This window comes from Lepidothrix coronata, unplaced genomic scaffold (assembly GCF_001604755.1).
Source record: "Lepidothrix coronata isolate B3197 unplaced genomic scaffold, Lepidothrix_coronata-1.0 Scaffold31, whole genome shotgun sequence".
Classification (NCBI taxonomy): Eukaryota; Metazoa; Chordata; class Aves; order Passeriformes; family Pipridae; genus Lepidothrix; species Lepidothrix coronata.
In genome coordinates, this window is record NW_016690211.1 from 4861220 (window position 1) to 4888765 (window position 27546).

Below are 27546 nucleotides of genomic sequence, written 5' to 3' on the forward strand. Positions count from 1 at the left end.
AGGAAGCATTATCCCACTGTATTTGAATTCATCTCTCACAAGTTCTACTTTACAAGCTGTTTTTATAAAAATGTATTATATTGGGATTGAATACTGTGATCTATCCTGTATTCAACATTGTATAACAGGCAGTCATTGATGCCTGCGTTTTGTGTGCAAGAACTTTATACTGATCTGGTTTTAGTCTGTTTAATCACAGTGTATGACTAGGTTGGAGGCTGTGGAAGTTGAGCAGGTAGTTCCTGTGTTCTTTTTGTTCAGAATTTAATGGTTTTAGGGTGGCTGTACATCGTGGAGCTTACATTATTCTTTATAAATGCAATAATGTTAAAAAAGGCTGGTTTCATAAGAATCAATGTCTATTCAATGTATTGAATGATTCATCATGGCTTCTGCTTCTGGATATATGTATATTCACAACTCCTGGTGCCCTGGTCATTCGGTATCAGAATACTTAAAACACCATATAGACTTACTTCTCAGTGACTATCTTGATCTTTCATGTGGCACATGGGGTTTTCTTCAAGACTTTGTTTCCCCTATATGTTGTGATCTGATTACCTGTTTTGTGATACCTGTTTTTCTTTAACATATCTCCTACAGTTGACCAAAAGGGGGTGCTAATAGATCAAACAGTCAGATTTGTTGCATAAAGAGGTTAAGGAGATGTTTTTGTGCAATGGATCAAGTCCCAGCTACTGAATTATATCAGGTAAATACCAGTTTTCACATCTGGGTGTTGTGTAACATTCCAATCACAGCATTGCTCTCCATGGAAGGGAAATTCATGCCGTGTAAATATGGCAGCTTCTTACCATGTAGGGGTTAAGCATGAGTTACTTAGCAGATATTTAAGATGTTCAAATTTGTTGAATTTTAGAGATTTAATACAGGTACATAGAACTACCAGGTTATATGTTCAACTCAGATGCCTTAATATCCTTTATCCTGATACCACAAAAGGCATCCGCTGTCCATTTTTTTATTGTTTGATTTCTCCTGTTCTACAGAACTGGTTAATAGCATCAGCAGAGCTGGAGCCTCTAAGGTAAGAAGGAAAAAGGAGACCTAAGTAGGTTTCCTGCAACAAGGAACTCTGTGTCCTTATCCCACAGTGGGAAAGATGGTTGAGAGACCTGATACTGGTATGGATATTTTAATTCTCTTGCAGACTGGAGAACTTCCAGTAACTCTCACAGAACCTCTTCATTTGTGTAGCAGAGATGTAGAACCTGTTTGTGACTTGGCTGGAACAGCAGATGATGGCGGAAGGGGAGTACACACTCCTCGTGGAAGACGTGGTTAGGTGATCACAGCCATTTGTTTTTCCAGGACACATGATACCTATAGAAAGTTTTGAACTCTACAAATACCCATTTTCACTAGTAGTCCTCATTAATTCATTTCACGTTACTGAGCTGATGTAAGACTTTACAAGTATTTAATAAGAAGACTATGTAGAGTAGTCTTTGCCAAATTTCTATTCCTGTCTTCTCTACACAGTATAAAAGACATTTAAATTTATTGTGAGACTCTAAAATAACAAATGGCAGCTGTAACTCATTCTAGATGCAACATTCAGTTCTGTTATGCCACTATAAAGAACTGTGCATTGTGGAAGAAAAAGTTACTTTAACCTTTTTAAAATTCTTAACACTAAAACACAGAAATATTAAAGTATATTGTTTTGTAGCACATATAAAAACAGAGTTCATGCTGAACTGATCAGATTGATGGTAAAGACAAAATGTTGTTATACAACATTACAGTTTAAGTGAACTTTAAAAATTAGCATAATTAAATAATAATCTATGGAAAATATTAATGTATAATAGTATAAAATAATGGCACAGGATCATATAGATCAAGTTTAAGGAATTTATATGCCCGAAACAGTAGCATGGGGTGGGCAGAAAGTACTTTTGTAAGTACAAACTAAATGACAATTTGAATGATGGTCTCAGAAGGCAAAGGAGCTGCTATACTGTGGGAAAGTATATGCAAAATCATAAAGGATACAGGTGACGTCTTTTTGTAAACCTTAATTTTACTTTTGTCTTCTGTAATTTTCAAGGGTTCTTATTTTAAAAGGCTAGCTGTTCTAATAAACCCCGGCTTTTAAAATAAAAAGCTTGTTTGTTCATCACTAATGAGCTTGCTATCAGGAAAACATTTGGGCAGATCAACAACAGAGCTATGGCCAGCTTAGTTTATTAGATAGTAACTATGAAAGAAGTTTGTTTGATATGTGTTTTGAATAGGGTATTAATGGGCCTAGAAGGTAGCAGTGTTTATTGTTGCTAGCTACATGTAAAACTCTCTTTATGGTTTCTGAAATTTAGAATTATTTTACCAGTCTATTTATGAATATTTGAAGTATTCTGTGTACAGTAATTTTAAATGAGAGTTGGATTAGTCTTTGAAGAGGGTAGAAATGGAAATTCCTGGTCTTAAGGCTTCATCACAAGATGTTTCAGCAGGGGGAAAAAAAAAGCATAAACAGTCAAAAAGAGGCAAAATGGGGTAATGCGTGCTCATGTTGCTTACAAAGAGAAAGGAAGAAAATAGCTTACCTTTCCAGAGGTCAGTAGCAGAAAAAAAGCGGTAGAACTTCATGAGAATGGAACTGTCAAATTGTGTTTTATACTTCTGCAAGTTTATCCATCACAAAAGCTATCTAAAAGTTGACCTGAATTTGGGCAGAAGCAAATATTAATGGGAAATTTTGTGAGAATTACTGTATTGTTCAGGACATAATAAAAGGCTTAAATTGAGTTGTACTTTAATGATTTAGATTGCATGTTCATTTAATTTGAAGGTAGAATAGGTATTGTAAAGTTTATACAATTTCTAAGGGGAAACTTGAGCGATGAAATGATACTTGCCATTATGGGAGTTTGAGAAGAGAAGATTGTGTGAAAAAGGTCTGTTTCCTGGTTCTCTCCTCAGTTAAGTGCCTCACATTAGGGACAAACTTGAAATGAAGCCTGTTGAAAAGTAAACATTCTGGGAATCAAGAAACACTTTCTAGTGACTTCCAAGTAGTAGTATTTCAGTTAACATGGTATTTCAGAGATGCTGGTATTTTCCCAGCTCCAGATTACTTTCCTGTGAGAGATGCAACAAATGGAAGAATCAACAGCCTGTCATCTTTAAAGCAAAACTGGTATTTAATGTATTTTCACATGGGGGTCTCTCTTTCACTGACTTAAAATTCTCTTTCCTAGTCTAGTCCAAAAGCCAATTTTCAATCACTTTTCAATTAAGAAGTCCTGAAAGAAAATACGTGCTTTCCAACTCACTGCAGTCCAGGGATGGACAGAAGGCAACACATGTAAGAAATGTACAAGGTTTTAAATTCTGGCAACAATTGGGCATGTTCCAGAACCACCTAGTCAAAAGGAATGGCTTTGAAAGGTGATGAAGAGGAGTAGAAGATGACTTAGGTTAGTAAGCTGTCCATCTGTTTTTGAAGAAGAGCTGAAACATCATGGGGAGCTGCAAGGTGTGTTGCCTTGCAAATTACCCTGGTTGACAGAGACACCTTGTGCAAAAAATCAGCTACTCCTGTATAAAATGTGGAGGCATCTCAGAAAGAACTTCTGCCAACCTTTAATCTGGTGGGGGTTTTGCCCTGCTCTTCCCTATTGACTATAAAGGTGCTAGTAAAAACAATGTCAAATGACATAATGCTGAGTGGAAATAATTTTGGAAGGGCATGGCATTTATACTTCTCAAAACTTTTCCAATTTAAAACAAAACAAGCAACCCCCTACAACCATATTCAAACTGATGTGTGCTGAATTTTGTTCCAAATTGAACTTATATTACAAGAAAAAGTATGATTATGATCAACCTTATTACAATCCTTGTGTACCCAAATCTTTACATATTGATCAGACCCCTTCACAGAGCAAGGGTCAGAGAACTTCTTGATTCATAGTCTAGATTACTTTTCTAATCTAAGGGATTAATTAAATTGCATAATCCAATGTTGTTCTTTGGACGTATGTTGTGTTGTGAACAACTGTATCACGTAAAGTTCCAGAATACCTGCAGAATACTACTTTGATACTAAAGCTACTGAAGCAGGAAAGAAACTGATTTTCCTATTACAGTGTTTTTTTGCTTTATTTAAGGTTGGACATTTTGCGGCTTCAGCTACTTAGGACTGGAACACAAGTGTAATGCTGTTCAGAATGCTCTTAGAATAGCTTCTGTCTTGGTGTGTTATTGAATAAGAACCATATAACAAGCTTTTATCCTAGAACTCTGATATCTGTCTATTCTGTTTTTATGCTATATTATTTTACATGTACAAATTAAAAAATAGTAGCTCTGTTGAGCCAGAAGCTCTCTGGTACAGAGGTTTTTGAGGTAATGGAGTAGATACCTTTGATATTTATTAAATTGTTTTCCTTCCTTGCACTTGAAAACTTCTTCTGGTTCTTCAAACAAAGTAATCTTCCAAACAGATTTTGTCACTCTAAATTGTAATAGATGTGTCTGTCCATGTCAGAGTTGGTGATTCTATAAACTTTGTGCTTTGGAGAATTTTCGAATTCCATTGAATCCATTTGAATTTCCGTTGGCACATGAAAGGTAAGTTAGTAGAGTGTAATCTGCATTAGAAGTAGAGTTTCAATATTACTGAACTTTGTTCAGTTGCTTAGTTTTGTAAGATTCTTGTGTTGTATAGACAACTCACTTCTTGCATTTTGCTTTCTCATTTGTTTAAGGTGACCTTAATTAGATATGAAGCACACTATTGTCTACTTGGATTTCTCCAAGGGTTTTGATATGGTTTCTCACAGCCTCCTTCCAGAAAAATGGATGTGTTACAATCTAACAAAGTGGCCCTTGCAGTGGGTGGGGAACTGGTTGACAGGCAGCACCAAGAGGGTGGTGGAACAACGCTCCCTTTCATGCTGGCAACCTGTCACAAGTGGGGTCCCCAGGGATCAATACTGGACCCAGCACTTTTTGATATCATCATAAGTGATTGGTGGGATCAAGTGTACCCTGATAAAGTCTGATGATGATACCAAACTGAGTGGGGAAGTAGTCACTTTGTAAAGGAGACTCACCTTGCAGGAAGACCTAGAAGGCTGGAAGAGTGGGCTAACTTACGAAGTTCCACAAGGGCAAGTTGTTGTCCTTGCAACCTGGGAAATTGTAATCCAGGAGTGCAGAATAGTCTGGGTTCTTTGTGGCTGGGGACCAGCTCTGGGGACAGGGACCTGGTGGTCCAGGAGGAAGACAAGCTCCGTGGGAGTGATCTTTGCTACTCAGCAAAGAACGGCAACAGACTGCGGGGTTGCATCAACAAGGACATCACCACCAGAGATGAAGAAGTTATTATCCCACTCTTTTCAACACTTGTCAGGCCACACCTGGAATACTGTATGGACAGGCTAGAGAGGTCCAGAGAAGGGCCACAAAGCTGACCAAAGGATCAGGAATCCTGCTGTATAGGGAAAGGCTGAGAGAACTGAGTTTGTTCAGTCTTGAGAAGAGAAGGCTTACAGCAGACCTTGTCATCATGTTCCACTATTTAAAAGATCGTTACACAGAAGGTGGAGACTCCCTTTTTACAGGGAGTCATATGGAAAGGAAATTAATGATACAAGTTACTCCTGGGGAGATTTCGGTTAGGCACAAGAGGAGAATTTTTTACAATGTGGTAAGACAGTCAGCCATTGGAACAGTCTCCCCAGGGAAGTGGTGGATTCCCCAGTGTTGGACAATCCAAAGATTCAGCTGGAGAGGGTGCTGGGCCATCTTGTCTAGACTGTGATTTTGCCAAGAAAGGTTGGAACAGATGGTCTTTGAGGTCCCCTTCCAACCTGGTATTCTATGATTAGCTCAGAGAATTAGGCTGCTTGGCTTGGTTCACCTGCTGTGACATTATTTTGCCAAAAGATGATTGGTACTCCAAGGGCTGAACCCTCGTGTTAGTGACATAATGCAAGTTAAGGTCAGCTTTTACTCGTTAATTCAGTGATGTGGAATTGGGTTCTGTGTTTCCATGTGTACCTTACAGATTTAGCAATTATGCAAGAAGATTAACCATATTTCTTGGAAATTAATAAGCTGACCCAAAATGATTTAGAAAGTGTTGCCCACTCAAAACCAGAAAATTGTGTTTGCAGTATTAGCTTAGGGTTTGTTTAGTAATTTTTTGTTTGGGTTTGGTTTTGGTTTTTTTTTAATTGGTAATGTTCTGCTGTTAAAGTGTAGAATTGGAGCTTTACCATTACAAATAGATTTAGGATTTTTTTTCCTGTGATGCCATCATTTTCAGGATCAGAGTTCCAGAATGCTTGCAGCAGCCGTGTGTTTTTCTGTCTGTTCGTGACAAACCAGCTACTGTACATTCATATAGAGCAGTACAGTCCTTGCCACTGGCAGTCTCTCTGTGACAGAGAGCCTGTAGGCTGACATAAAGTGCAGCCTGTTGTGAACTACTAAGTGGGAGTCTGCCAAAAACTCAGCAGACAGAACTAATTGGGGAGAAAAAGGATTTTTGTGCCCTCATCTCTCCCTCTTCAATTTTTTTTACAAGACGGATATTGTTAAAGTAACTTGTTTATGTAAGATTTGTCTGCCTCTATTTTCTCATTGCATGAATCATTTTTTAACTTCAAGTCTTGCACCGCAGGTCACTGAGCACTTCCACATGGCGGCTGGCGCGGGACCAAACTCAAGACACGCAACTCATCACAGTTGATGAAAAATTGGTAAGAGTTTTCTACTGAATACTGCTATGATACAGCCTTCAGGGTTATTTCTGCACAATATGCATTCAGTATGGTTCTTCTAGGAAAGCCATATAAATGTGAACTACAAAGCAACAGTCCCTCATACATTTTTAAAAGGGTAACATCAGTAAAACATAAGTATGTGATTGCTTAACACTTTGAATACCATTATTCAATGTAAAATGATCAGTACCTGACTTATTATTTTTTATATTTTGGTTGAGGACCAGTGTGAGCTGTAATTAATAATTTATTCTTTTTGAAATTTGCATATATTTTCTGTGTAGTGAAATTACACAGAATTTTGCCAGCTTCCTAATATTTTCTTCATTAGGACTCATATTACTGAAGATACTGTGTAAGGAAACATCATGGAAGATTATTGTTACTATGCAATATACACTGTAGCTTTTGAATATGCATGAAGGTTAGATTACAGCTAGAAACAAATGCATAACATTCTTCTGCTAATCAGTAGCAGATCAGCAATTTGGCAGTCTTTTCTTGTAAGTTCTTCCATAATGTGTGGTCTGTTACTCTAGATGCAACCTGACACTTATGTTTACATTATTCAATAGTATAATTTTTGTAAGACTTCTGGGGGGAATGCATCACAGCAGAAGCATGCTTTTCATTGGGTTTCATATCGCTTTTGAATCTTCAGGAAAAAAACATTCCTTTGTATGTTCCAGGCAGTTCACATTGTATGTACTTTTTTGTATTCCCTTAACTACTTAAGAAATATTTGGAATTTGTATTTATAAATTGTACATTTGCAGTGATAACTAGAAGTTGAGACAGCTGAAGTTTAACAGGCTACTGGAAAAAAAACCCACACCTACTTTAACAACTCTTTAGTGCTTTTTTCTTGTATGTTTTGTATATGGATGTAGCAATAGTAATCTACATACAGGTAAAAAAAGTTATTTCATAAACTTTCTGAATTTAAGAAGTAACAGTTTAATTTTAGGTTCAGAAATTAAGGAAAAAATTAGTACTTAATTCTAGCAAACATGATTATCTTGCTAATCTAGTTGCATAACTAGGAATTCAGGAACTTTGTACAGAGTTCATGAGTCACTGTGTAAATAAGATTCAACAGACCGCATTTTCCTAAATGAATTTTAGATGCAGTGTTCTTTAGCAGTAAAAAAAAATGTATATCTAAACAGAGGTTTTATAGTGCCTGAATTTGCAGTATCGCATTTCCCTATTGTGGCCTCAGGTGATGGACGCATAGATCTGAAAGAGACAACAGCACAGACACACAAGATAAATTCTCTTCTATCTTCCATTTTGTGTTTAAATGTACATTATCCAAAGTTAGGGTTGTACTATCTACAGCTATGAGAGTTTATGCTTCCAGTTGAGTAAAAGTGAAACTAATTTGAAATACAACTATTCACTTGCTGTAGTGTTATTGTAAAATGAATGTAAGTGAAGTGCTTGTTTCTAGTGTAATAGTATGTTGTCATCAAGTTGAAGACTCTCTTATTATAGTTGTTGTGATTTTTTTGCAATCTCATAGTTGCAGCTTTTGAATATTTTTATTTTTATATATATAATTTATATAAACTATTACTTTATCTTTAGTTGTATGGAGTACTAGGTTAAATGTCTGACTGAATAGTATTTTCCTACAGTGCTGTGCATGTAGGTCCACATTCTAAATGCACAAACCTTTTTTTCCAGATTATTGTAGGACCTGAAACAAAATTACAGAAAATAAGCATAATCTGTAGATTTAGTTAAATTTTTGGAGTAGTTTCCATAATGTCATAAAGTAACCAATAATTCATATTCCGTTAACTGGCAAAAATTATGTCCTGTTAGCAAGGAAAATATTCACAGAAGGGTTTGATGTGGTTTTCAACTCTTTCAAGATTAGGAGAAGTTCTTTAGACATTTGTTAAACTTTATGGAAAAGTAGAATACCTTGTTAACTTACTGTAGGTTACTGCAGTATTTTTCCTAATTTTAAGTAGGATTAATTAGAACCCATTAAAGCTAATTTAAGAGTCTACATAAATTTTCTTTAATTAATGTTGCAAAGCATAACAAAACCATTATTTCCTTGCAAATTGTAATTAAACTGTATTCTGAAAGTTGATACTTAGTGTTTAATTTCAAAAGACCCCTTCTTTCATTTTACTGATTGTTAGAAATCCTTAAATCATATTTTGATGGATTTGTCATCCTGGTCATATATATATATATTTTAAAGCTGAACATCACCTTATAGGTGCTTTTACGTGCACATCAGAAGACAGAGCAAGAACAGGTGGAAAGTAGGATATGGTTGTGCTTTTTTGCCTTGCTCCTCTTGAAACTTATTTTGAAACTGAACTCTTCTGTGACTTGAGGTTTACAGGGCTAGTAGAGTAACGTTGTGATTGTGGAAAACTTTCAACTGCATATTGTATTGTAATTAATCTATTTCCAATGCTTTTGTAGACCTTGTGTTCATATGTGTACATCCATATGCTAGACCTTGTCCAGCAGGAATTCCTTTGAATTACCTAGAGTCTGATTGGATTCTCTTTGTGTTGGCAAAAACAAATAGAAGGCGGATGAGCATCCTGACACTGAATAATCAAGTGGTAGTCGGTCACCTGCTTACTGCAGCCTAGAATGTGTTGAATACAGTAGAAAAATGAGTTGTAATGAAATAGTAGAAAAACCAGTAGTTTAGACCACATTCATTTCACACTAGAAAAAAATTGGGACTCTTAAATGGGAAAGGATTTAAGTGCTCAGCTTGCATAGAACACATCCAAGAAATTATATCTTTGTCTCAGTTATCAGCTGTTTTCTGTGAATACTGAATAAAATAACTTTTAACGAACAGTAAAATCTGAAGAAAATAACATACAAAATTAACAAAGCTCAGTGGAAATACAGTTCTTGCGTGACATTTTGAATCTCTGGCCACCAATTAGATTGTATTCCAAGAGTTTGGACAAATAGCTATGTGAAAAGTAGACTCTCAAGACCCTGCTTGCGTTAGGAAATTTGGGCAGTAGAGGGCAAAGGCCATCGGCAGCAAATCTCACGTAGTGTTCCAAATTATTTAACTGTTCGTGTGTATGTTATAACATAGCTTCCATTATTATTATAAAAAGTTGAAGTGGTTTTGCCTGAAATGGAGGTTTGAACTGTCCTAATTCCTGCAGTTTGTTCCAGTTATTGAGAGTAGGGTGCATCAATACTGTTTGTTGTAGCTAAGTGTCTTCCAGTTGAGCATGAATGCTTTAGCAGACTTCCCAGCCAGTGCTGGCAATGCTGCATTTTGAGTGTCTAGCTGGAGTTGGGCACTTTGGTGAGGGTTGCACCATGCAATTGAAAGGTATCCACAAATATTTGTCAATAAAAGGACCGTTATGTTGGTTAAATGGTAACAGTATTTAAAATCCAAATTTCAAAATTAGAACTACTGCCAGAAATTATCCTTTGCATTGCTAAAGCAGAATATTCCACTGACAGTATATATGCTGTAGCTCAAAGCAAAAATTATTGCAAGAGCAGTTATAGGAATCGGTCACTGGGGAGACACTAGAAGAGTTGTGGAACTGTGGTTAAGGATCAGTTGTAGTCATCTCACAGATGTTTTTATTCTGTACCAGGCCAAGATAAAATAGGAGTTGCTACACAGAGTTAAGCATTCCAGACCAGTGCTATCAAGTGCAGTTGAAATGGTACTGAATTAGTTTTTGCAGCATTGTGCAAACATCTAGGGACAGACTTTATTATGAGTATGACAGGCTAAGTAGAATGATGGCATTTCATCACCTGTCCTGAAGTTGTTTTGTTTGGTCTGTAGTGTTAGCTAACCTTTTTTCAGTAATGGTTCAGCAGTCTCAGTACTGAACCTCAGCAGAGGGTCATTTTCCTTTAGATCGTAGAGAAACTCTACGTAACTCACTGAAGGTGACTTATGTACACCAAACTGGGCACAGAAAATCTGAATCTTTATTTGAGGATGAGCAGTTCATACTTTTCAAAAGACGTTAGAGATGAGCAGTAAACACCATATACTGCAGCAGCCTAGGCTAAAGCATGTAAGTAAATGCACATAGCGGATGAAGGAAAGGCCATGATGTTATCTACCTGGGCTTTAGTAAATGCTTTCCCACAGCTTTCTCCTGGAAAAACTGCCTGCTCATGGCCTGGATGGGTGTACTTTTCAGTCCTTGAAAGACTGTATGACTGGAAGGCCAAACCCAAAGAGTAGTGTGCATGTAGTTAAATCCAGCTGACAACCAATCTCAAGTGGTGTTCCCCAGGGCTCAATATCAGAGCCAGCCCTGTTTAATATCGTGATTGGTGATCTGGGCAAGGGGATTGAGTGCACCCTCAATCAGTTCACAAACGCTTCCAATTTGAGCAGGAGTGTTGATCTGCTGGAGGACAGGAAGGTTCTGCAGAGAGATCAGGACAGGTTGGATCAGTGGGCTGGGGTCAGTGGTATGAGGTTCAGTAAGACCCAGTTCTGGGTCCTGCCCTTGGATCACAACAACCTGGGCCAGTGCTGCAGGCTTGGGGCAGAGTGGCTGGAAAGCTGCCTGGTGGAAAAGGACTTGGGGGTTCTGGTTGACAGAAGCTGAACATGATCCAGCATGTGCCCAGGTGGCCAAGAAGGCCAGTGGCATCCTGGCTGGAACAGCTGTAGTGGGGGCAGTAGGACCAGGGCAGCGATTGTCCCCCTGTACTGGCACAGGTGAGGCCAAACCTCAAATCCTGTGTCCAGTTCTGGGTGCCTCACTAGAAGAAAGAAAATGAGGAGCTGGAAGGTGTCCAGAGAAGGGTAACAGAGCTGGTGAAGGGTCTGGAGCGCAACTGTTACAAGGAGTGGCTGAGGGAACTCAATCTGTTTAACCTGGAGAAAAGGAGGTTCAGAACAGACTTTATCATTCCCTTCCAGTACTTGAAAGGAGGTTGTATCCAGGTGGGGGTCTTCTCCCTAGTAGCAAGTGATAAGACAAAAGGAAATGCTTTCAATATTAGGAAAAATTTCTTCACAGGAAGGATTCTTCACAGGAAGCATTAAAATAAGCTGACTGGGGAAGTGGTTGGGTCGCCATCCATAGAGGTGCATAAAAGATGTGTAGTTGTGGCACTTGAGGACATGTCTTAGTGGTGGATTTGGCCATGCTGGATTAACATTTGCACTTAAATGATCTTACGGGGCTTTCCAATTATTTCCTAAATGATTCTATGATTCTAATAACTATTCTAAAATCTGCGTCAAGCATCTCAGCAGCTACCTCTTGGCTGTCTAGAAGTAGAATTTAGTGACTATTTTAAGTGTTTACTACTAGATAATCCTGAGTAACAGTGTATTAATAGGATTCTCAGAATGTGAACCTTTTCAGCAAAAAAGTTGTGGAAGCATTCCAGGCCATTTTTTCTAGAAGACTGTGGTGTTAGCAAACATCAGTCGGTGTTTTCAGAATTGAGTCATAGTTTGTTCACTATTCAAATCCCAATTTTGGCTAGGATTAGAAATTACTGAAATTGTATAATCTTTGTTTGATTAAAGAAGCATAGACTTCACTGTAATAAGCAGTGATAATACTGCAGCTCAAAGTAAAATATACAAACAAGTGAAAAATAGTCTGGAATGATGAAACTTCTTCAAATGTCAATCTGATAGTCTATAGTGCTGGGAAACAAAGGACACAGCAAATCAAGCTTTAACATGCATTTTAAAGTGTGATCATTGCTTCCCTAAAAACCGAGAGTGTGTAGTATACTTTACTCTAAAAACAAAAGCAGTAAAATGTCATAAAGTTATGTGTGAGACAGTGTGACATTGTATTTGAAAATTGTATAGAGGAGCTGTTTTTGCAACTCCGTGAAGAGAAACATTTGGCAAAGTATGCATTTATTAAGGACAGGTTTGCTAGATTTCCTTTTATTGAAGCTACTATTCAGCCACGAATTCTCTAAGCATTACCACTGTGTTAGATAATAAGGATATAGTGGATGTTCTGTGTTTTGGTTTTTCAAAATGCTGTTAACCCATTGTGGGTTATTACTTGATCGTGAGTTCAAACCATTCCTAGAGTAACTTAATGGAATAAAAGAATTTGGAATAATCTTTTCTTTGTTTAATCCACTCTAGCTGCAATATTTATTCAAGTGGCTACCATGAAGGATTCAATTCAGGACAGCGTTACTCTTTAGATGAGGAATGTAACTTAAAAGTTTTTCTGTGCTTTATATGTATAGCTCTGTGATAGGGATTTGTCATATTCAGAGGGTACATGGTACCAGGATGGAAATCTTTTTGTGGGTTCAGATAGTTACCTATTCCTTCCCCTTAGCCTCAAGTTTCCCTCTTGTGGGTTGTCTTCTTTGTATTGTTGGATCGGTGGCTTACATTTTGCTTCAGGATAGTGAAAAATGAATAAAATTTAATAAAGATGTTATGTAAAATGAGGTCTATAAAAGGTTTTTTCCCATCCTTTACTTTGCATAAATGTTTTGAGAAACAGTTTCTAGCTTTGACCAAAGGGGCCTATATGTGAAGCCTGTGATTTGGAGAAGTACTTTCTTTGATCGCAGTTGTGTCAAGTACGCAAGTGATCAGCTCGTTTGAACTGTGTTGTACTTGTGATTCAAGCTTAAAGCAAAGTTGTTTGCTGTTGATTTATAAAATATTTAATACAATGTGTCTTGGCTTCTCATTTTACCACATATGCAACACTTTGTGTGGTGTTTGCATTTGGTCATCTGCAGTTGTGATGTTTGACTGCTCTGATGTTTGAACGATACTAGAGGCTGATTAAGGTATAAAATCACATTCTAGAAGTGTTTCAAAATTAATTATTTCAATAAAAGTAAAGCATTCAGAAGAGAAGACTGTTAGCATGTAAAAATACTATGTATTTTTACAAATACATCTGCTTTAACCAAAGTGTCTAATTTAAGAGTGGATTTGTATAAAGTTAAATATTTAAAGGCCTTTACCCTGTGGTCACTAATAGTATATTTGTGAAATTGCTTTTTTGCTGCAAAACATAATCTATTAAAAAGTTCTTTTTCTATTTCTTTGTTTTATCCTGCCCTCCACCCCCCAGGTGAAGATTAAGAAATAATGTTTTGGAGAGGAAAAAACCTTCTTGGATAACTTCAACAAGCAGATAATGTGAAATTTAATATTTAAAGGTTTTAATAATTCTGGAGATGGTGATAATCTTTTTCTCTTACGTACACCATGCTGGTCTGCCAGAGCATATATTTATTTCTAAACAGTGATTTTATTTTTTTGTTTTTAATTGAAATAATTTGACAGTTTCTTCTTCATAGTTATGGCTGATTGTTGCATTTGGTCTTAATTAAAGTACAAGCTCAGGTGTAGTTACCAGTTTATCAAATTACGTACACATTTTTCAGTACCGCAAGTTCACTATATTTTGCTGTTTGGCAGTTAAATCCCTCTTCAGTTGGAATATCGTAGCTCAATTCAGCCTATGGTACTTGCTACAACTTGTTGTCATGAGCAGTTGTAGTTTGATGAAGCTTGCGGTGGTTTAGAAAACCCAGCTGGCTGATAAAGAGCTTTCTGTAAGAATGTCTGCAGGCAACAAGTTGCAACAAGTTTAGAAAACTGTGCATTTTGCAAGTAGCCCAGAACCTTGTATAAAGTGATGGATTGTTGTATCCAGAGAGCAATTGCCTTCTTATCCCTGTGTGGGTTTATTTTGTAGGCTGGGGTAAAGGATTTGGATTTCTTTGTCTGAGAATCTTTTTTTGGTGCATGGTAGTGCTATCTCTGCTGGGTATTGGAAGGAGGAGTGTCTGTGACTGAGGTTATGCAACCTTCTAACATCTGAAGTGCCTGTTCATCTGGGCTTCCTTCATGCAGCATTCTTGTGCAAAAATTTCAAGGCTTCAATCTGGAGCACTGGGTCAAAGAATGTCTCTTTGAAGGGTATGCAGGCAATTTTTTTTTTCATTTCATTCCACAGTGTTTAATTTTCTATCCAAGAATAAATGTTTTGAAGAGCTTGCTGTGATGGCTGCTCAGAACAAATTAAAGGAGTATCATTGTGCCGTGTTTAGTTTTTCTGGATTTCAGAGGGCTGCTCAGCATGCAAATACTTCTTTGGTTTTGGGGGTCTAAATATGCAAGCCATGTTTCTAATCTGCTAGAAAAAATAAAGTCATTAATACAGTCAAGGAATCAATAGGAATAAGAAGTAACTTCATTCTTTGAAGCTGTTTTGTTCAATAGTTTTGGTTTTTAAAGACCGGATAGTATTTTCAAGTTCTCAAAAATGGTACCATTATCTGAACCTTTTTTAGAACACCTAAGGTAGTATCCCACATTACGAAGTATTTCTGTAGATGACATGAATTCTTTTTGTCTTGTCAGTGAATAAACAATTCCCTGTAGAGAGCTCGCTTTTCAGTCCATTCAAATGTGTCTTTCTGCATTTCTGTAGTATATTTAAGTTGTAGATTTAAACTGCAAATCATAGCCTAACTAACAGAGTTCTGTGTACAGACTTGAAAGCTGTTTCTAGTTATGAAGTTCTAGCTGAATTGTTTTATCAGTTCAGAAAGGAAAAGCTTTCCTTGTTTGGAAAGCCCAGTAATCTCATGGGAATCCTTGAACATCTTGGTCATGCTACAGGAGAGCCTGGTGCTTCTTCAGTATTTCCTCTTCTTACTCAGATCATCAGTGATGAAATGGAATCAGATGCTTTTCAAGTTCTTGGTGGCATGTTTGTGAGGTATCTTTGAACTCCTTTCATAACTGTTTTCTCAAACTTGCAGAGTTAACGTGTGTTAAGCGGGGACAGGGACCATGGAGGGAGCAGCTGATGTTCAGATCCAGAGTTTTATATGCAATTTAGTTCTTGTGTTCTGAAGCATAAACTGTAGGGAAATTGCTTAGTCTCTTATATATCTTTCTGACATACTCAGTTCTACCCACTTGATAAAAAGTCCATTGACTTACGTTTTAGTGCAGAAGAAAGTCTGCTTGATGAGAAAATAACCTTTGTCCTATTACCTCTTAGCCTGAAAACTGTGTTAAAAAGTAAGAAGAAGCTGAGCTATAAGGAATTTCTATAAAGTGCTGATAAGACGTACCAAATGCAGTACTTTTTAAAGATGTTTTAATTGTGTTGCAGATGTTTTAAAAAAATTAAGACTACGGTCAGTAATTCTGATTAGAATTTCTGAAAAAGTTGATAGTTTTTCTTTACCAGTTCATTTCCTAGATGTGTACATAAATTCATATATAAAAATAAGTAACCATTTTTTTGTGTAGACCGATGTCAGTATAAATCATGTATTTTAAAGTTTTCACTGAGTAGCATGTTATCCAACCAGAAACTGTTTTAAGATAAATATTGTAATTTGCATTAGTATTTTATTTTTTAGTCTTCTGGCTTGTATTTTTTCTTAGGTGCATTTTCTTAGAACCAGATTTTGTTGCCATGTCAACTCTGTTTGGAAGCATTTTTGGGTCAGCTCATTCTGGTTCTCTAAGTCAGAATTTGAATATCTTCTCTGTAATGTGTGGTTTCAATACAAATTCTTACTTTTCTATTGCCATTTAGTAAACATAATTGTATGTTGTAGTCTCCTTTGATTTTTTTCCCCACAGTGATAGAAACTGAAAGGAAACGTGTAGTGTATCAAGTTGAATTACTGAATTTAATTGATGATGGATTTCTCTCTATTGTGTTAGAAAGTATAAGACCATGATTTCTGTCCTATAAATAACCTTAAAGGCCAAGCATATAAAGGCCAAAGCATTAATGACAGGAATGGACTTCTAGATAGAGCAAGCTAAAACCAGTTTGTGAAGTAACACCACATTTTAGTTATGATTCAGCATTTTTAGAGAGAGATTTTTGAAACCATTTTAACTAATCATAAAGATAAATGTGAAGAAACCAGTGTTGTCCAATCGTATTAAGATGTGTATTTTATTGATAATGTTAAAACAGTCAAAGCCCCGTCAACCCTTCCCATGCCCACCAGGGAGTACCACTGTGGTACTGTTAGAAAAGAACTTTCTAAAATGCATTTAAGGCTTAAAAGCTATATGCACTAATTAACTAAATGCAGTGAACATTTAAGCTGTTAATAGCCCCAACATCCCTGATGCATAAACCTTCAATATGCTAACACTGCATAACAGTTCTCTTTTGTGCATCTCTTTAATGAGGGTAACTGTGTCAGTTCTTTTCTTGCTTCACTACCTGCTGTGTATGGAAATTATGTACACTATTTAGCACTTTCTTTCAACCTTTAAAGTGCATGCATATTACATAGAAGCATTACATTTTAGGGTAAGGGACAGCTTTTAACAGGTCTGACTTCCTTATAGTTTCTTAAGTGCAACTTTTCTTCCTTTAAAAAGCACTCACCAACAGGAATTTTGCTCTAAATTTGCATTTCTTGATTGGGGATTTGCTTCTGTTTTTCTCACCGCTTGTAACTGTATGGGCAAAGTTCTGTTACAGCAATCACTTTCTCTATAAAGGACATGTGAAGAATAGAGAACATGCATGACAATGAAGGCAGACATTGGTTGGATTTCTTGATACTGTTCTTAGTAGCAGACCATACACTAGTGTGACAGTATTGTCAGGCTACACTTTAAACGGCTTTTTGCCGGTTTTTTTACCCTCACCTTTGATGGATGCCTTTTTTTAATAAATAAAAGCCTTAAAAGTTTGTTAATTTTTAACCCTTAAAGTTAAATGCTGTTCCATAGCTACCATTCAGTTGGGAATTAATTACTTGGAAGTTGCAAGGTAAAAGGAAAAGAACACTAGACTGCTTGATAATAGAATTTAAACTTTAGTATTCTTTGCTCTAATTGCCAGCCCAGAGACATTGTTAGTTAGTTAAAACTGAATTCAGAATTAATGCTTCATACAATGTAGACATAATGAGTCTTATGATTTCATCACAGGAAATCTTACCAAAGCTATCGATTTTTAAGACTTTGCTGTACATCCAAATTTGTACTCAACAGCTCAGACTTTATTTGCTGTCCAGATTAGATTAGGAATTGGCCAAGGTGTTCCTGCTTCACAGCAGAAATTCCACTGCCTGTGTGTACGTAGTGTCCCAGTTCACTGCCAGGCTCTAAGTGTTTGCTCCCTTGGATGTGTTGCAGCTTGAATGGATAAGGGAGCTTTGAGAAAATGCACCTCAGCCACATATTTAACATCGATTGGACCCCTTTCCCTGCAAAGACTGAAGATTATGAAACAAGTGATACTCAAATTTGGGAACTCTACCTGGCTTTATTTGGAAAGCTTCTTAATTGGTACTTCAGAGGAAGCTTTGTAAGGTTTTCAGATGGGCATAAAGCAGATCACAGCTTCCGATTTTCTTGTTCCTGACAGAATTCCTGAAGAACAGTAACTTTACAAAATTCACTTAAGTCATGTGCTTATGGTTTATTTTTTAAATACACATAACTTTTAATGAGTGTTAAAAGTAAGGACTTCATTGAAATTGCATCAGAAACACGCAAAAAATACAGAGATTATTCCCAGTGCATAAGAATAGCCTGAATTTTGGTTTTCATTAAAGATACGAAGACCACATTCTGATTAAGGCTTTGGGTATCTGTGATCAAAACTACATTTTATAGACTGTAAGCTCAAGAGTCATCAGTAATGATTAGCTCACCAAGATATTACTGAAATACCATGTTAAGCTTTGCAAGACAATCTGCTATTGTGACTTATGCTGGGAGTATAGTATAAATATCAGAACTGAAAAATTAATAAATTGTGTTTGAAAAATATACCACCATTGAACTAAAATATACTGTTTATTTAATAGTATATACAAAATTGCCTAATTAGGGGAATTGGTACAAAGCTGTCTATTCTAGGTAGGCTCTAGCTGCTAATACTTCTGTCTGTTTTCATTTAAAGCTCTTTTCTGATGGTTTTGTTTTCAAGCTAAGAAATAGTATCTGTGAGAACAGTTGCTTATGGTAGTAAAGCAGTGAAGTGTTGCCTTAACTGCAAATTATTCTAAGAGAAATAATATTTTTTCAGTTGTTTGGTTATCCTCTTTGTTTTTCTAAATTCAGGTAAACTAAAGCGGCCTCTTCTTTGATTTGAAAGTTTATAGGCTAAAAACATTGCTGTAGTCTTATTGTTAACTAACTGATTTTCTTGCACATTCTTTAATCTGAGGATTGTGGAGTTCTTGTAGAGCGCTTGAAAGTTGTGCACTGTAGGGAACTGTATATTTAAAAAGCCTCATAGAAGACCCAGCCACTGTGTGTGTGCAAGCAAAAGATTTGCTTACATATGCTTTGGATGAGTTCTAGAAAGTACACTTTCTCCAAATATTGTTGTGTTACAAGAAAAAGTAGTTTACAAGATCTGCTGTAGCTTACAAGATTGCTGTAATTCAGACTTTTTTCCCACCTTAAGGTAAGCATGCTGTTTGTCATTTCTTCAATTAGAAGAATGTCACAACCACACTGAAGTATCTGATGAGTACTAGTAACAACATCAATCTACTTTTATGAAATATATTCTTTGCCCCTGACTGCTCCAGCTTTCCTCTGTTTAATAATGGTTTCCTTATTTCAGTCATGTGGAGAAAAAGTGTAAATCCAGATACTTGATATACTTGATTTCCCTTCTCTTTAACTTCATGCTGTTTACCCAGACAAGGTTGACATAACTAAGACATACCATTACAGAAAAAAAAAACCCACCAGTATTAATAAATAATAATTTTTTGTTGCTTTTGATTACTTCTTGGCAGAAAACCGATACTGAACATGAAATATTTATTTGTTGTGAAAGTGGACTTAGGTGTTTTGAATGTTTCATTGTTAAATTTCTGAAATGTCATTTACTTCTCCATCAGAGTGCAGGCTAAATTATAGGGTTTTTTTTCACATGTACCAAGAAAAATGGCTCTCTGTTTTGAGGCTTGTCAGGGCAGTGAGAGGTGCAAAATCAGAAGCTTTTGCCACAACTTGCCATTAATCACTTTTATAAATAGCATTTTTATATGACTTTTGTAGGAGACAAAATCTGAGTACAAAATTTGGGGATGTAATGCAGACTTTAAGTAAAGTATCTTAAGGATATGAAAGAAGGGCTGCTGTGGAGCAGTGGAGTGTGACTCCACTGACTAGTGTGGAGTCATGTTCCAGTTGGTAGAGAGCAACTGGGATTTTTAGAATTCGAATTCTTATTCCTGTTTGCTCTTGTGTTTTCTCTGAACAAATCCAAATGACTTTAGTTTAATGGTGTGTGGAATGTGTTGTGCCATTATATTTGTAGTATCTTATGGAAGGAAAGCATGGAATAATACTAGGCATGTGAAATATTGGGAAAGTGGAGTGAACCTTTGCAGCAGGACAACAGGGAAGTTCTCAAGGAGTTTTTGCAACCACAGTGAATGCTCATCCATCATGATTGTTAGAGTACTGTTTCCTCAGCTGTGAAATACAAACTGATGAATAGAGTTTGGTGAAGCTACCAGCACTTGCAAGTGTTGGACTGTTTTGGATGGTGACTCTTCCTCTGCATAATGGCAGTTGGCAGTCTAGAAAGTATTATAGTCGAATTAGGTTGATTCCAGTAATGTGATGGTTTCTGTTTCTGCTAGAGCCACTTTTTTTCATTTTCAGTTTCTCTTTAGTTTTTTACCATATGGAAAGATGTTTTCTTTAAATGGAAGTTTTCACAAAATTTTTATTATTGTCAAATCCTCTTTAAATGTTTGGTTTTCTTTATAAAAATATGGTTATTTCACTGCTTTTTTCAACTTCTTTATTAATCATTCCGCTGGATGATTAGTTGGGAGAACACATTATGGGTAACATCATGTTGTTCACAGTTTACTGTGATAACGCAGAATGATTGTGAAGCCTGAAAGAAAACTGCATCCTGTGTGATACAGAGTCTCCTAAGGGCAAATATGCTTTTTCCCCTTGTTTTGTCTGTGGCTGTTAGATAGATGTTGTCTGACCACATTTAGTTCATTCTGCTCCATTTTTCTACTTGCAATTTGCATAGTAGATTCTGTTCTCTTACATTTCCTTCAAAAATACTGTATTGAAATGTAGAAACATGTTCTCATCCTGACTTACAGTCTAAGCAGCTGAGCACATTAAATAAAAAACTCCTTTCACAGCAGCTATTTTGTGGGTATTATGCAAGATGTTCTGTGCTTTGATGCAACAACTTCTAAATAAAGTGAATTGCAACATGAATTTATAGCAAAACTTAATGCACTTAGTAAAACATGTTGGAGGTGGGGAAGAGAGCAAGCTGTTGTAAACTCCTATAAAGTACAGAAAACTTCTACTTTCCCTCCATTCTAACAAGTGTAAAACTATTGAGGTTAAGTAGGTGGGGCAACCGGAAGTAATTGCTAAGGCCAGTGGCATTTTTGTGGTTTAATAAAGGCAGAAGCTAATTATTCAGTTTTTATTTAAGTGAAATGATGCCAAAAAGGAGGTTCCTGCAGAGCAGCTGCACTCCTTCAATGTTACCCTAATTTACCACAGACACAACTGTCACAAACAGAACTTTTAAATTTGATATATAGCCACGAAAGTAAGGAGCCCTTTGTCTGGAATGCATGCAGAAGAACTCCTTTATACAAATCAACCGGCAGATGACGGACAATGATGAAAATTTGATTCTTTGAAGTCATAATGGTCATTGAAATGTGTGAAATTCTGGTATTGAAAAGAGAGCAGCTAGCAAGACTCTAAATCCTGGGTGGTTGCTGGAAGCTTGCTGGGAGGTTTTTCTGTGTTTTGACATCAACTTCCCATTGCTTGTTCCCTGTTTCCTTTATTAAAAAAAAAAAAAGAGGGGGGTTCTAAACTGTAGATAGTTAATAGTGGGTATGTACAGTTTCTGTCTATGTGGTGAAAGAAATGCCATAGAACAAACATGACACCTTTATGCACACCTCACCCATCTATTCAAAAAAACTTGTTTCAGAGATACTTTCCATCATTTTGTCTCTTTTCCGTTAATTAGAGAGTTCCATTTCTTTTCCCCTTTGGAATTTGTGCTATTAGTGGAGTACTTAAAAGAAGGAAATTCTCATTTCCTTTAAAAGTCATCTTCATGCTGAATAGTGCTTTCATTGACACTGCCTCTGTGAATCAGTTTTTCTCTCTGCTGTGTAGCACACTTATCATTTCTTATCACCCTTTTCAGATCAGTTTTAGCAGGCTTTCCACCGTGACAAATATTCTTAAATAGTGTAAGTTATAATAAACACAAACCCACCTATATTTGTAAGCAATTTTATGTGATTTCTACCGCTTAAAAAAAAAAAGTGTTTTGTCCCTTTTAGCTAATTCCAAGAAGAGACAAAATGCCTCAAAGTGAGTGTTTACATTTTCTTGTATTGCAAAAAAAATTTGTTAAATTACAAAATTTTCTTGAATCACAAAAAACATCAGTTTCCTATTGAAATAAGGCTCACTTTATACATTTACATATATTAAGAAAAACAATGTCAGAATGCACCTTTTATGTGATAGCCTATTTTAAAAATGTGAATCAGGGTTATTTTTAGTAAAGCAAAATACAGTTCAAATCTCAAGTCTTTTATATTGTCATCTAATATATTTAAGATTTTGAATGCTGAACACCTCCCTAGTATCTTAATATGCTAATATAGCAAAATTCATTAAGGAACACTTAAAGAAAAAAGATAGTAATGTGAAAACCAACCGTCAAAAATATCTTTGTTTTGGAAAGTTGGTTCACAGGTAGTTTCAATGAGAACTTGAACTCAGAACAAAGCACTGAAGACCCAGTAAAGAGTTCAACCCAGTGCTGCATAGTTCTTTTCAAGTATTATATTGTTTTAATGGCATCTTGGAGCGGGAGCTTTAGCCCATTGAAATGTCGCTTAAAGGACAGGTTCTTCTGTCACTAGCTGGAGCTGTGTGGATGAAATGATCACAATAGAGTGTTGTAATGCATTTTAAAAGTGTGAGAAATCAGTTTGTCTAGACTAAGAGTACGCCTACAGGGAATAGGAATTTTAGAGCTTCTGTGCTCTTTAGGTGTCAAGTATGTGATAGATGCCAAGCTTTTTTATTCCATATCTTTGGAAACAGCTCAGCTATGCTACAGTACCTTACATATATACAGCAAGCAAAATCAGTGATTTTATGTCAGGACAACTTGGGCTTCAGCAACCAGAAACTCATTGTCCTAACAACTGTCTGTTCAATTGCCAGCTTTTAAAAAGGGGAAGATATCAATAAATGATTGCTAGATTCCCAGAAGGCATGGAAACTCTAGCTATAATGAATCTAAGTATGGAGAGCTAGCAACACCACATGGATATTTTAGTTTTGGGAAGCAGGCAGGTTTTAATTTTTATTTTGAAAAGATTTTTATGGGATGAATCCTGTATTATTACTGAAATAACCTTGATTTGGAGCCAACTGAATGCCTGAAAAAACATGGCTTGAAGGGTTTGTCTGGGATTTTGGTTTTAGTTTCATCCAGATGAACAAGTCTAGGCATTTCTTTACTATGGTTACCTCATAAATATAGCATTTGCTGGTTTTAACCCTCTCTTTAAATTGTGTTCTGTATGCACTAATATGTAGTACTTTTATGATTCTCTGGTGTGAAGATTGTATGTGTCCATAATATTACTTAACAGAGTATCTTATTTTAGTAAATCAGATCATTCTGGAAGAATTGAAAAACCTCTAAATCTCAAGCCTAAAGAAATTTATAATGGACTTTCAAGTTGCTGAGAATAATAATAGTAAAGAAAAAATAATTTTGAGATATACTGAAGTTTGCATATCTGAAAGTATTTGATAACAACCCCAGAATTTTTGCATGTAGCAGATTGTTTGAGAGGGGAAAAAGAAATGTTTTGTCAATAGTATTGTATATTCTCAATAATCATGTTTGTTAAATACAGAAATAAAAGCTAATATTTTAGCCTATTCCTCTATATAGGCAAGCTGAAGTATTGAATCCCTACCAAACTTTACTGCAGGTAAAAACCGCTTTTTGTTAAACAAAGCACTTTGCCAATTCAAATCAGAAAACTTTAAGCAGTTTCCTTCTCAACCTGTGGTTTAAGCTTAAGCAGTGAGAAATGCCAGTCTATCAGAAGGTATTTTACATATGTGTTGCAACATTCCTGTGGCTAGTAGTGCTTCTGTTTCATATCACTGCTAGACTTGGATTAAAAATAAGCATGACTTGGTTCTAATGAAAGTATTTATAATGGAATTATTAAGATATTTTGACAGTTTCTTGTGGTAGTCAGGGTAGAAATGTCAGAAGCTGGAAAACCCATATGCATGCTTGTTTGTTGCCCCTACAGTTCTAATTGCAAATACAAGTCATATGCTTTAAACTTGCTCCCTTTTGTAGCTTTGAGGGACTGATCTCCCAAAATTCATTTTCTGACATAAAATGGAAAATGAGAACTGCCACATTTCAAAGGATGCTCTTGTGATCACATCAAGAAGTTTTTTAACTTTGCCACAAAACAAAATCCCATAAAGTTAGTAGGTACAGTTATGTAAAGTCACAGTGTTTTATTTAAACTTTTTTGCCTTTTCATTCAAGTCATGGCAGTGCTGCCAAGATGAGTTCAATATGCCCAAAGTTGTGCTGCACTTTTCTGGACTTTTACCAGTTTACTGCTTGTTCCTGGAGAGAGAGAAGGAGAGGGGAGGGCTGGGAGGGAGACCAAGGAGCTCCTGCTGGCCTTTTAAGTATGTAAGGAAAAGGAGCAGTTCAGCTTCCTTAGAGATGGATTTGATGTTTGATTTCACTCTTTACTAGTGTGAACTGACAGGTTAATTTTATATAATTACTGTTTAGTTTTTAGCAAGAATGTTCACTTTAATTATATCAGATGCTGCTGAGGGTAATTTTTCACAGCAATTCTTGTGAGGCTTTTCCCTATCTTATTCTTTGTTAAAGTCAGTTAATATTTTTAGGATGGTTTTCGGATGCTTCGATTTTTATCTTTATTAGGTTTATTTCTGGAGGCCCTCAACAAGGCTTATGCCTCTCTAATGGAGGGGAGCATCCTACTACTGCCTATATACAATGTTACAAGTCTCTTTTTTTTCTTTGAAGGTTGGAATCTCCTGAATCCTTTTGTCCTTCACAAAAATACTGAAGAATGTTATCAAATGTTATCAAATGTTCCTCTCTTGATCTTGACCATCAGCAGAAGAACTGACTCTCAAAAGCTGATAGTCATACCTTGAAACATGAAGAGGGGTTCAATTTTCTGTAATAACTACTGTCTAAATAAGCGAGCTGAATTCTAGTACCTGCTCTGCAGTCTCAAACAATCAATAGACTGTTGTGTAGAAGATACTACCATCTGTGTCTTCCTTCATGCTAAGCACAGCTTCTTAAGTCAGCATGGATGTTGGTATTTCTTAATTATATACAGAGTTAAAGCCCAAGGGAAAGCACTTATCCTGCAGCATCTATTTGACTGACTAGTATTTTGGTGAATAGTCCTGTTCATATGAAGTTTAGGCTCCTAATGGTAATGTAAAATTTGGAATTTGTTGATGTTTCAGTCTGTGCTCTGAAATTTTCTTTAAGGAATAAATAAGAGTTTACACATATCTGCATTTGCTACAGCTGGTGCAAGTTGAAGCAGGCCTGACCTTGCAGCTGTGGACGGAGAAGGATGTGGGGAAATGTCCTGTCCCTCCTCTGGCACTAGATGTTTTGTAGCTGGGAGATGAGCAGGTTCAGCTAACTTATCCATGCAAAGTCTAATTCAGCCAGGGGAAGTAGGATGATAGCAGCCTCAACATCTCTCGGCTTCACTTTTATTTAACTGAACTCATAATATACTTCTCTGCAATTTTTTTCTGTTTTTGTAACTTTATGTAAAAGGCATAAGGAATACTATTTTACAAGCCTCTTACGTAAACCATTTTTTAACAAGTCCCATTATGTTTTTCTTAGGATATCACTGCTTTAACTGGTGTTCCAGATGAGCACATCAAAACCAGAAAAGTTCACATTTTTGTTCCAGCACGTAATGCAATGCAGTCAGGACTTAACAATACAAAGAAATGGAAGATGGAATTTGATAACAGGGAGCGCTGGGAGAACCCTTTAATGGGCTGGGCGTCTACGTGAGTACTTACTGAATTTGAAAATACTTTTCTTTTGTATTCATCTCTTACCAGTCATGTAAATTTGAAATCTTCTTTCTACCTGTAAATCTAATTATGTTTTTATAGTACTTACAGTAAGTGGTTGAGTTTGTTTGTTGTATGATTAATGATCTGTTAGGTTTAAAAGCTGATTTTAGCTCACAACATCATCTGGAAGAGTTTAAAAAAGGTGTTAACAACCAAAAATTTCAGCAGTTACATTTGTGGTGATGCCATGTGGCATCAGCAGGGCCAGAAGGTTATTAGTTACCTAAAGCAATAAATCATTCTCAGCTCTCAGTTGTATCTTTTAAACATAAACAACAACTTAGCTTCTGGATTTATTTTTTTTACGAAATTTTATAAATATCCTGAAGATCTAAAATGAGGAGTTGTAAATAATTTAAAAAAAAAACCAAATCCAGCAATTTAAAATATCACACTGGTTTTTAAAATATTGCTAATATTAGTATTAAAAACTCTTAAATACACAAAAAAATCTAGGAAAGTACTACTCTTAGCTCAGTATGCTGTAATGTGAAGATAACTTAAGTATAACTTGGATACTTCTAATTTTTAATTCTTTTTTCCGTAAATAAACACACTACCTACATTTCACAGTGTGGTTAGAATTCCTGTAAGCTGTGAGGACTATGCCAGCAATTCCTCTGACAATATTGTAATTTTGATTTGAAGCTGTCTTTTTTTGAGGCATATTCAGAATAGTTAATTATTATACATTACCAAGATCAACCGCTAGAGATTGTTTTTCAAACTTCAGAAAGGGAACAATGTGTATTGAAAATAACTGGCTGCAATCATGTTAGCACTTATGATCTAAGAATGTAAAATTCTGTGAAAAACTTTAACGCCTTAAGTATGAAATAACTTGAAGATGCATTTTTTAAAGATTTTTTAACATTCTAAATCCAATCACCGAATTTTGTTTTCCTTTTTATTTATAAAATAAATTTATCCATAAATATTAGATCAAAATAACTGTGAAATCAAGTCTTCCTGTTACGTTGATTTCTCATAAAAATTTGAGGAGGCTCTACATGCGTTTTTATTTTGGAGTAGGGAAAGGAATTTCTCATGTGTAGGCAAGCTCCAGGTAGATAAAAGCATCGAGAATTGACACTACTAGGTTAAAGGTTTTGTAAATTAGTTTGTATCCATTCATTTTTAAGGCATTCTTGCAAAAACTGTTAGTGGATACTCCGATGTTACCATTCAACACCCAGAAATACCTAAGAAGAATTTCTTCTTTTGAGATTTAATTTCTGCAAATAGCAATTCTTAGACACTTTTCCATTTACTTTTGAATAATATAATGGGATTAGTGGATTAGAGCCCTTTAGGGTCTAGAGATTAAAGCCCCCTTTCCACTAAACTCGATGTACTTATTTACCTGTCTGTCTGCTATGTTTCTGTCATGTTACAGTCTTCTTTGGGGTTTTTGTTGTATTTGCTGTTTCTCGGATACTGGGGCTTTTCTTGGTGAAAATTATCCAGTTATATATCTAAGCATGGACCCATGGCATTTTTCCTTAATTGGGAGGTTTTGTTACTGGAATGCCTAGTTCTCAAGTACGCCTTTTAATATAAAGCTGTAAACAA

General features: G+C 36.1%; 1 protein-coding gene across 2 annotated transcripts in view; it reads left to right on the forward strand.

Moving 5' to 3' along the window:
• NDUFS4 (NADH:ubiquinone oxidoreductase subunit S4) overlaps positions 1-27546 on the forward strand; it is a 47197-nt gene that overhangs the window by 13299 nt on the left and 6352 nt on the right. The window contains exons 1-4 of one of the 2 annotated variants that reach the window (XM_017811134.1): positions 1248-1306; positions 3074-3166; positions 6662-6740; positions 25733-25905. In XM_017811134.1, coding sequence (XP_017666623.1) covers positions 1260-1306; positions 3074-3166; positions 6662-6740; positions 25733-25905 — 392 coding nt within the window. In that variant the 5' untranslated portion in view covers positions 1248-1259. Of the gene's footprint in view, positions 1-1247; positions 1307-3073; positions 3167-6661; positions 6741-25732; positions 25906-27546 lie in introns of those variants that run through there. The other variant, XM_017811135.1, reaches the window with a different exon arrangement.